The 12,014-nt window shown below is 30.7% G+C and overlaps 1 protein-coding gene across 1 annotated transcript; it reads left to right on the plus strand.

Annotated features, from left to right (window-relative positions):
• The first annotated feature begins 422 nt into the window (after nt 1-422).
• Tsp_02466 (phosphoglycerate mutase, 2,3-bisphosphoglycerate-independent) lies at nt 423-11,014 on the plus strand. Its single transcript, XM_003378119.1, has 16 exons — nt 423-521; nt 923-1,070; nt 1,787-1,845; nt 2,185-2,316; nt 3,185-3,217; nt 3,745-3,898; nt 3,969-4,104; nt 8,462-8,556; nt 8,597-8,790; nt 9,084-9,200; nt 9,514-9,648; nt 10,084-10,210; nt 10,270-10,418; nt 10,474-10,591; nt 10,679-10,813; nt 10,866-11,014. Exons 1-16 carry the CDS (start codon nt 423-425, stop codon nt 11,012-11,014), a joined length of 1,980 nt encoding a protein of 659 aa, XP_003378167.1.
• Nucleotides 11,015-12,014: the final 1,000 nt, after the last annotated feature.

Consider the following 12,014-nt stretch of genomic DNA (forward strand, 5'->3'; position numbering starts at 1 on the left):
ACAACCACATGCTTTGTTCAATTGTTCAAAAGTAAAACCGTTTGTATCAATGAAAAATCCCTCCCTCCTTCTTTTCTCATGCAAATTATCATGTAAACTTATTCAATTTTTAATTCAAAAAGCAAACATCAAATAGGAAAAAAAATAATGGATTATCATTATTTAATTTGTTTTTTATTGCTGTTGTTATTATGTTACTGTATTGTCAATTCATAAAAAATGTGAAATTCAAGGAGTAATTTTGTGAAATTTTATTTTGTAAAAAGCTTTTTTTTTTGTTAATTATGGGTTTTTGTACTGATGAAATTGAATGTTGATTGGTTCAGTTTAGATGAGAAGTGAAAAAAAATTGATACTGATAAATAATTTTGGCCCAATAATAACAATAATAATAGACAATACGTCCTATTGCAGTTCAAAGTATGCAAATATGTCATAAAAGAATAGGCAAATATGTGAATATTCGATTTAAGCATTGCATTGGATTAATTTTGCCAAAGTCATTTGTAAACTCTGTTTTAGTTAGATGAATTTAGCAACGTTTACATGAATTGTTTGTCCAGGTGATCGAAAATTAATCATCATCTGCTCAAGCAGTTGATTATTTTAAAATAAAATACGCAACGCAGAAAAATAAATATTCCAATTCAAAATATAGTTTATCCAAAATAAAATTAATTATTTTTAGCTAGTAGCAGTGAGAAGATTATTAGTTGGTTTTTAAATTTTGCAACAGTGGGTGTTCTATTGAAAATAACTAATTATTTATAATTGAAGTGCAGCTGTTGAACAAGCAACATTTGATATTATTTTAATTGTAATCTTCAAGTTATTAAATCTGCATTGTATTTAAAATTTAAATTTGCAATTTCATTTTGAAGCTTTTTATTTCAACGATGATCAAGTTTAAATTGTATTTCAGACCGCAGTCGCTGGCTGTATTGATCTTCGTACGTATGTGAACTTGTTCACTTCTGCTGATGGACGCATCTACTTGTCACTTCCTGATTTGGGTGTGGAGCGGACGTGGTTAATGAAAGACGTGCGCAAAGCGGTCGACAAACTTTACGGTAAAACGCTTCATCACCGTTTAAATTTGCATATATGTGCAAAACAATGTTGTTGTTGTTTTGGTATTTTTAGAAGGCAAAACTGATGATAATGCTCCGCCTTGTTTGGAACTTGTGGTGCCGATTGCACGCCAAATTTGTGGAACTTCGGAGGATCAATGCGGGGTGCAGCAATTAGCGAGCTTAGCTTTTCTTTACTTGTTGATTGGTGTCGCGAGGAAGCGAAAGTATTTTTATTTGAAAAAATTTACATTTCAATTATTTCATTTAAGAATAACATTTTTTTTGATTTTATTATTATTCATTAATAAAGATTGTTTGTGTTTCGCTTTGCAGGGATTTGTTGGCAGTGAAGGTGACGGTCCGGTTTAATCTTCCTTCATGCGTTGGCTTAGGTTCCTCAGGTGCTTATTGTGTATGCATAGCTGCTGCGTTGCTCCAAGTGGCCGAGATAATTCCCAGTCCTACAGTAACAGCTGCTAATAATGCAAGCACGTGGTCTCCGCAGCATCTGGAAACGATACGGCTCTGGGCTTCGGCCGCTGAATCGCTCATTCACGGACGGGCATCTGGCCTGGACGCTACAATTTGCACATACGGTACGTGAACGTGTATTATTTTATTTTATTTTATTTTATTTTATGCAAATTTTACTAGCGAAAAAATGATATGGATTTACGAGAGTTTCAGATATTAAATTTTAATTTTGTTTTCAGGAGGTGTTGCCAGCTATAGACATGGTTGCAAAATTGAGCAACTTGAAAAGTATTGCATTGTATTGTATTGAAATTTGTGCTCGTTCATTTCATTAATTCATATATGTTTAGTCTTCCAGACTTAAAGGTGCTTTTGGTGAATTCTAAAGTCGAACGCAACACATCCCGCATGGTCACTCTTGTTAAAGATAGGCTTAAGAAGGCAAGTTTTGAAACTATTAATAGCATTATTTGACGAAGTTTTCAATTCAAAAAATCAACATTGCGAATCCAAAAAAAATTTTATTGCTTCACTCATGTAGATTTTGTTGTTGTCTTTTTTGAATTCTCATTTCACCGTCATGCATAATTGAAATTTTTTAAAGTGTATTTATAAGTATTTTTTTTTGTTTATTCAGTTTCCTGAAGTGATTGATGGCATTTTTAATGCTATTGATGCAATATCTCGGGATGCCATCAAAATTCTTGGTCAGCCGCAGCATTCCAAAAATAGAAAAACGTGCTCTGAAGATGAGCACTATTCATTGCAGGTAAGCTTTTCCGTATTCGATGCATGTCATTTTTGTCAGGTCTGTATACCTATATATATACGTATATATATACATCATACAGAAGATATACATACTTATATTTGGTTATTTACCATTTACTGTGGTATATTTTAAATTTGTTTATTTATATTTATGTATTTTCTTTTTATTTATTTAACAAGCATGTCTGTAACGCACGCCATATTTGAATGTAGGCAATGCTTTTCCTATGTGAATCTCTGTATAATTTGTACAGTTTCTAAGTTGTAAAATTCGTCGTTTGGAAGACGATCAGACGGGAAAGAAAAGCAATAAATTATCGATCTGCCGCAAGCATAAGTGAAAAATGTAAAAAAATAAAACCAATTATTTTTTCAAAAAAATTTTAATGTCAAAGTTTTTTCTCGACATGACATTATTTCAAATTATTTTTCTCTTGTCACAGATGCTTTTCTCCTTTTTTCCAAGTTTAAAATTATTTTTCATATATATCTATTGTTCACACTGTATCCTTCTCGTGATTGTTTGAGGCATATACCAGTAAAGTGGAATATATTATTTTATGTTTGTTTAAAATTAAAATGTTTAAAAATGTACGTTTAATAAAATAGTAGTTCCGTTTCAAGTTTAGAATTATTACTCTAATGAGGAATATACGGTTTTAAATTTTATCAAAAGTTTAATGGAAAATCAAGGGTAAAGTTAAATATTATAAATAGTTATTAAAATTGAAAAACAGAAGAGGTTTTTTTTTGTTCATTTCTGTTTTTAATTTCTTTTTTTATATTGTAATAAACTGTCCACTGTACAGAATGAAAAGTTTATGCTTGCTTGTTTCTTTGTGTGGCCTTCATGTGATTTTTTTCAGGAATGGTCTATGGAGCTTTATTCGGACGTTAATGTAAGTGAATGCTCTTAAGTGTTTAGCTCAGCTGACGTGTTTGTTTGTTTGTTTGTTTGTTTTTATTTGTTTGCTTCTGTTATTTTTCATCCGTGTTTCACATTGCTTTGGATAGCGATTCAGTAGTAGTTGTATGTTTTTCAAAATTTAAATTTTGAAACAATGAACGCATTTTTTGTTTGTCACATTGTTTTTTTTTGAATAATTTGATGAAATGCTTTTTCAGTGTTTTGTCAGTCAAATTCAGTGTTATTTTGCAAGTTAAGTAGCGAAAATTGTACACGAAATTGCGCAACAATTTATGGAACAAAGACAAAAGGAATTTTCTTTTGTTTCATAAATTCCTTGTTAGCCATGCATGTTTACTTTGCATGCCTTTTGAGGTTGTATGAAATTTAAGTTTTAACATTCATATTTATTTATTTATTTATTTACACACATACATATATATATATATATATATATACATATATATATATATTTGTTTGGAAATTGATGTTTCTAAAGATACGTTGTTTTTGTTGCAGGAATTGTGTCGTATCAATAATCAGTTACTGATTGCCTTGGGTGTGGGACATCCGAAAATTGATCAAATTTGTACTACTCTTGCCCGATATGGCATTCATCCAAAAATGACCGGAGCCGGTGGCGGTGGATCGTTGTTTGCTTTTTTGAAGCCTAGTTAGGGGATTGTTGTTGATGATGATGATGATTTATGCTCTCTTGCATGGAAATTTTATATTTTTTGTAGACACATCCCAAACTGTGATCGATATGATTACCAGTGAGGTGCACAAATTGGGATATGACCTTTGGCAGCCGAAGCTCGGTGGAAGTGGTGTCGTTTTGCATTCATCTATTCCAGAAGAATTTCGTCTTACGAACGAGTGAGTGACAAATTTAATTATATTTCATTGAATATTTTCTGCTGTTGTTTTTGTTCAGTGCACCGCATTCGCCTGATAAGAAAACTCCTTCCGTTGCACCATCGCCGAAACTCTCGCCACGATTGTAATGCAAATGAGCAGTTAGTTTTGATTGGTTGGTTGATTGATTGATTGATTGGTAGAATGAAGCAACGCAACAAACAACAGTGAAACTCGTGGATAATCTGGACAAAAGACACTTGTCCCGAAAATCCGTTCACATTCTTGCATCTTCTCTTCACGAGCTTTTTTCTTTATTTTCTTCTTTATTTATTAATTTACTTTTTAATTCCTCTGTTGGTCGGCAAGGAATTTGAATTACTGTTTCTGAATTTCTGAATCATGATGATCATGTTTCTTCTGTTCTGCTTTTCTTTCTTTCTTTGTTTTTTATGGAGTGGGATTTCGGTACACTTTGGTCGTGTATCATATTTTAATTAATTCATTCATTAACTCTAAGCGGCTGGCTCACTTTATCCAGGTTATTTTTTTAAAAAAATAATTACCGTGGCTGTTGATTGGCCACGATAAAGCCTGCCCGAATTACAAACAGACAGACTGACTGACTCATCAACATATATGCAATTTATGTGTATGCCCTTTTGATTTTCTTCAACCTTCTTTTTTTTACTTATCTCTTTTCCCTTTCACAAAATTCTAAGCATCCTCAAACGCCTTAGATTTTAAAATTTTTAGCACATTTTTTCATATTTATTTTTTTTTGGAAAAGTGGAAATTTTTGCCATTGTGCCAATTGTCAATTTTTGATTTCATCAGTCTCGTAACTTGTCTTCTCATTGAACAACAATGCACAACATTATGCATGCATGCATGCATGCATGCATGCACAGTTTAGCTTCGTGATCTGAATTGCATATTATTTCATTTTTGCATTTCCAACCAACCTCAATGAAGCAGTAGCAGCAACAACGACAACAACAACAACAACAGTAGTAACTACACTGCCATGTGCATTTTCTTTCTGTTTGCGTGTATTTAAATTTTTAAAGATCCAAGAAAATGACCAAAATCCTGGGATGATGATCAGTGGTAGAGAAAAGTGAAAATTTTGTATTTTCTTTCATCATTTCTTTTTTATTCCTCGTATTCTCAGTTGGTAATTAGGGTATTATGCGTGATTTGGTTTCTGAGCGTCCGCTCATTTTGTATGTGCAACTTTTATTATTGTTTTATTATTATTTATTATTAATTTTTTGTCCAACGGTTTCAATGAAGAAACTATTAGCAATATGAGGTATTGTATCCTTTGTTTTTTTTGGACAAACTTTGGTAAATTTTTGACTGTTCCCAACACAGAAGTGTTCATTTAGAAGAGGTTAAAAATTTTGTCGATCATTTGCGCACCATTATCTATGCAAGTTATATACAACACAATGCAGAATTGTGTATAAAAGTCTTTACACGACGAACGTGTGAATGTTGTAGAAAAAGTCCAATTTATACTTGCGCACTTGGATTTTTAATTTTTCGCATTTCAACAACACTCAACAAAGTGGAACAACAGCAACAATTTTTATGATGAAGAAATTGAAGAATAATTTTACAGGAATATTCTGAAATATACAAAATATAAAGTGAAACAACCGCTGGCAAAATATTCAAATTGTTAAGTGAAAATTAACACTGGACAGTTTTATTTATGTACACTTAAAGTAATTTATTTTATTTTGAGAAATTATTTTTGTAATATATATACATTTAATACGCCAGTGATTTATATGTTATTGTATTTATTTATTTACTTATTTTTGACTTTATTCAACCGTTTTTAATTACAAGAGTTAAGGATGTAAAAATTTTTCGTACGTTTCGCTGTTTGTTATAAAATGCAATCAAAACTGACTCTTTAGCTTATTATACAGTTGGACAAAAAAATATATATCTATTTTCCAAAATCAGAGACTTTTAGGAAGAAATATTTGTTTTTTTTCTCTTAAAATTTGGAAGTGCATCATGTTCACATCAAACTATCTCTCTCACAAGGGACTAAAGCAAGAAACTGCATAGCAGTAGTTTTCAAAAATTATAGCTGCATATTTCATTGTATTTTTAAAAAAGTATATAGCCATAATTATTTTTTGATATTGCTATACGTAATCAACGGTTCTTTTCTTTCAATGCTTTAGCTTGAATGTTTAAATATGGTGGTTACTACTTTTTTTTTATAGCTGGACGTTCAAACTGAAATTAAATTTAGCTTTTATTTACAATGGAGTATTATTCCTTTTTCAGTTTGTACTTTGAAGATAAAATTAATAAATACACAACAAAATAATTGCACAAAACAAGCAATCAATCACTTCGCATATGACAGCTCAAATATTTTCAACACAACATCATTCTCTGAAGCAGAGCTGAAATCAACAACTGAAATGAATAAATAAATGAAAACATGCACTAATGTGGCAATAAATGTATATAACTACCTGCATTTTTAATGACTACTGTATACGGTTATGACATTCGTTTCAATATGCAGCGATGTGAAGATGTGAAATTGAGAACTATAATTTTGTAAATTTTCACATTTTAATAATATTTCTGAAAATGGATAATATGACTTAGTTGTTTAAATGAAGTTCAGGATGATGAACAGGTAGTACTTGAGTACTGTATTATTGATTTTATGCTGCATTTGCTGTCCATTGTCAGAGGTTCGACTTGAATCAATTTATCCTGTGTTAAGGTAATTTGAAGTGGATTTTCATATTGTAAACATGTTTTAGTAATAAAAAATTTTTTTGTTACAAAAATTTTTAACCGGTATGTTTATAAAATTCGAAAAATTATTTTTTCAGCTGTGAATCATGTAGTGTAGCAGAATCATGGATGATATTTGCAATTTAAGACATTTAATATATTTACGTATATTTCAGCTGTCAATCACAGAGTAAATATTTCAAATAGACTTTTATTCATAAACATTTTCTTTTAAACTAACCTTTAAATTCCAGTTCTGGTATAGTATGTGCATACTAGTGTAGAACATGTCAATCGAATTTTCGCTGTCTGATTTGTGTTGACAGTATTTTTCTGCGTTTCCATTTGCTCATCTTGTGTTGTTTTAATTTAAAAAATTTTATTTGTACGTTTAAAAATATTTGTGCATTATTTTGTCAAATTAGTTGCAGCTGAAAAGTACTCTACTCTATTCGATATCCAGAAGGTTTTATTTGAATTTTTAATTTTTAATATTTGTGATGTCGAACTTGAAGTGTTAATTCTACTCGTGAATATTTTCCACTGAGGTGATCAGCTACACTGAGGATTCATTTCAGCTTCTTATTTGTGAACATTTGTTGATTGCATATTTTGACGTTTTCATTTAATAGCTTGTTTTCCTCTTAAACCACTGAGTGCCTGCCTGTTTGCTGCATTATTGACGAAGAGAAATTCTGCTCAAGTATGCTAGTTCTCATATTGTGTTAGTTATAATTTTAATATTGGACTATTTTTTTTAAATTTTCTGTTATTTGTTTTAATTAGAGGATAGAATTTCAATAGATGTTAAAAGTTGAAAAGAGAAATTGTTTTTAATGAAACTTAAAAAGTAACTAGCTAATTGCGATAGCATTGTTCGAAGAAATTATTATTGAAAATATTGAATCATTGGTTCAGTTGTTGTTTGTCTTTCTCAGCATTTCTATTCTCGTATACTTGTTTTGTGAAAATTTCAATTTCTTTAATCTAAATTAAATTGCGATACAAGTACATAAATAAAGAAAATAGTAATGATAATTATTGACGTTGTGTAGAATATTTTCCATCCATCATTATACTCAGTAAATGAGTGAATTATTGATTTATTTGCATAATTTACATTTTAGCACGTCCCGTTGATGTACTGATTGCATTGTGAAATGATTTTGAATTATTATATTATTAATTGTTTTAATAAATAAATAAGAAATTTTCTTGCATGCCAATAATGATCTGCTTGCATTGTCATATGTTTTGTTGATCAGATTTTTATCGATCAGATAGTTTATTTCCTCAATATTATTTATTTTTCAAAGAATATGTTTTTTGTTTTGTTTATAAAAATTAATATTTGAAATCAACTTGTAATCGTCATGTGTGACAGCTGTTTAACTGCTTTGAGACAGCAATGTTTGTTTCTTTGATGACTTGCAAATTATTTGAATAGTTTTAAAAAAAATAGATAGATACCATATCATTCAATGACAATAACATTATTATTTTTTATTATTTTTATAATATTCGACGTGCGTAATACAGCATGTGTGATTTTTCATAATAATGGTAATTGTGAATTTTATTGAAATTGTTATTTTAGAAAATTTTACTATTATACAATGAGCTGTGCAAAAGTTACCCAGCCGGTTTGCTTAGTGGTCATTGATGGATGGGGCATGTGCGGTTCAGCTAACGGTATGCGAAATTAATTATAATCATATGAATAATTATGCAGTGAGTGATTGCTTCTTTTTGACCAATTCAGGAAATGCTATCTGCAATGCTAAAACACCTGTGATGACGAGACTGTTCGGTGAGAATAGTACTCAGCTGGAAGCGCACGGTTTACACGTCGGCTTACCAGAAGGTCTTATGGGAAATTCTGAAGTGGGACATTTGAATATTGGTGCAGGACGTGTTGTTTATCAAGTAAGCTACTGCTTAACACAAATCCAATTATATTATTAATTTCATTTTTTTCTTTTCTTTTATCCTTGAATATCTTGCAGTTTTTAAGTTATCCTTGTTATTGTTGTTGTTGTCATTGTTGTGCAAATTTAAATTTGATAATGTTATTTGTTTTTTATGTAAGCAAAATGTATGTATATGTAGATTCTATGCATCTTTTCTTTTCATATTGTAAAAAATATTTTTATTTTTTGATGAAAGCACAAATATAATTTGAATTTTTTTTATTTGGTATTGGTAAATTTGAATTTTAGGATATTGTTCGTATCAACATGGCAGTAACGTCTGGAAAAATCAAGGAAAATGCGACATTGGTGAACGCGTGCAAGAATGCGAGCAATAAAAATGGTCGCCTTCATTTGCTTGGATTGGTAATTGCATTGCAATCTGCATCTGGGATGTGGATTTTTTGTTCACATTTATAATTTGCGAATAAAAATATGCTTGTCGATTGGAGGTTAGCGACGGCGGTGTCCATTCTCACATCAAGCATATGTTCGGTTTACTTGAAGCGGCAAAATACCACAAAGTTCCAAAGTGTTTTATTCAATTCTTTTCTGATGGTCGTGATACGAGCCCGACAAGCGGAGGTTCGAGAATTGGTTTGACTTATTTGCATAAAATATTGTTTCTCTTTTAGTTCGATTCGTTGAAGAGGTTTTCAATTTCACGAAAAATATTCAGTATGGTCAACTGGCAACTGTAGTTGGACGTTATTATGCAATGGACAGAGATAAACGTTGGGAACGCAATCAAATTGCATACGAAGGCTTAGTAGCCGGTAGAGGAGAAAAAGCAACTGAAGATACACTTATAGAGGTTGATAAATATTAATTTTGTATAAATATATATATAAATGTGTTTTTTAATGTTTATTTTGTATTTTATATGATTTGCATTTCATAGGTGATAAAGAAAAGTTATGACAACAATGTGACTGATGAATTTTTAAAACCAATCATTGTGAACGATGAAGGGCGCATAAAAGGTATCCATATACTACGATGTGGATTCATCTTCGTTTTTTTTTGTTTTGTTTTGTTTTGCATATTCATTTTCTTATTTTAGATGATGATACTCTGATATTTTTTGATTATCGAGCTGACCGTATGCGACAGATTGTAGAAGCATTTGGCATTAAACGAAATTTCGAAACTGATGTTGCACATCCAAAAAATCTTGTACTAAACTTTTCTTTTTTACACACACGCACATATATATTGCAATTATCAATGCCATTTTTTTGCACTTTAGTACATCTCTTGCATGACACAATATAACAAAGATTTTACATTTCCATTGCTTTTTCCTCCTGAATCGCACAAGAATGTTTTGGCCGAATGGTTGGCTGCTAACAGTATTCCTCAGTTTCACTGTGCTGGTATGGTTTAGAGAGTTCTATGTGCAATATTTTGCATGAAAATTAATTACAATTTACAGAAACTGAAAAGTATGCGCACGTGACATTTTTCTTTAACGGTGGACGCGAGGCTCCATTTGATCACGAAGATAGACTGATGATACCATCGCCGAAAGTGGCTACTTATGACTTGAAACCAGAAATGAGTTGCATGGAAGTTGGTTCCAAAGTATGTATATGTATATATGGTTTTGGTGTTCATTTTTTGAGTTTTGTTTTTGTAGATGGCTGAAATTATTCGAACAAAGAATTATCCGTTTGTTATGTGTAATTTTGCTCCACCGGATATGGTTGGTCACACAGGCATTTACGAGGCAGCGGTGAAAGCTTGTGAAGCAACTGGTAAGCATTTTACCTGCATGTAATAATATAACAATGTGCATTTTGCTTATATGTATGTATGCATGTGTGTGTTTTTTAAATAAATAGATTGTGCTATTGGTTTGGTTGAAAAAGCTTGTCAAGAAGCTGGTTATGTTTTAATGATCACTGCCGATCATGGAAATGCGGAGCAGATGTTCGATCCAAAAGGAGGCAAACATACAGCGCATACGTGCAATCGAGGTATTTGCTGGCAATTATTACAGTAGGGTTAATTTTTGATTTTGATTTTTAGTTCCATTCATCTCGACTGGCAAACGACGTCTGATGGCAAAACTGCCCGATCGCGAACCCGCTTTATGCGACGTTGCACCAACAGTGCTCGATCAAATGGGCTTGGCAATTCCCAGTGAAATGGGAGGAAAATCTCTGTTGCAAAATTGAATGTCTAAACTGAAGATTAAAAATTAGTTTAGTGATTTAAATTCCAGTGTCGATTTACTACATTTATTTATTATATCCATAGACAACAGCATTATTAATTAATTTTTCTATAGTTGATACTTTTCCGTGATATATATATATATGCATGTTTATGATGAAAAAGTTTTTCCCATTTAGGAATAAGTATGAATTATTTATAATCAATTTGGAAATTGAAACGGTAGATTTGTGAGTATATTTTTAATTAATTTGTCATCAGTTGGAAATTTTTCATAAATAATCTATTTACATGTGTGAAAATGTTTTTATTATTTTCATGTTCGTATTTATTATTTCATATTCTTTGCATAGGTTAGTTTAATTTCCGATTTTTAATAAATGCTACGAAATTACTTCGTTCACATGATTTGTAATAAAAATATTTTTTAATTTAAAGTTAATTTTGTAATTGAAATTTTAAACTTTTTCAAGTTTAAATTCCAAAGTGATAAATTATTCCCCAATGGGCAACATGCAGTAAATGTATTTATTTTATTAACCCTATTCATTTTAATTATGAAATAAAATATAGTGTTGTAAATTGTTGAAAAAATTTTTTTCTTGCATTAATCAATTTCGATATTTTTCATTAACAATTTAATAATAGTTGTTTCTGTGTTAGCATTTGATGCTTTTCAGCGATGAAAAGGAGATAACAGTAAACAAAGTGTCCAATTGACAATGTTAAAATGCAAACGACCTGCTTGTGCAAAGCCAGTAAAATAATGCAATAATTCATAAACAAATATTAATTCACAAGTTAATTGAATAATAATAATAAATTTTTCGAAAGTAGAAAATATTCTATCCAAATGAGACTGAGAAAATGAAATAAAATTCAAATAGCTATAATTTTAAAAGTTCAGCAGCTGTACGTGATAAATTCAGTTGAACAGCAAGTTAGTAGTTTAGTCGTAGCTTCAGTATTGAATATCAGACTAGTGATCGGATAAATCAGATA

The sequence above is a fragment of the Trichinella spiralis genome (assembly GCF_000181795.1).
Source record: "Trichinella spiralis strain ISS 195 chromosome Unknown Scfld4, whole genome shotgun sequence".
Taxonomy (NCBI): Eukaryota; Metazoa; Nematoda; class Enoplea; order Trichinellida; family Trichinellidae; genus Trichinella; species Trichinella spiralis.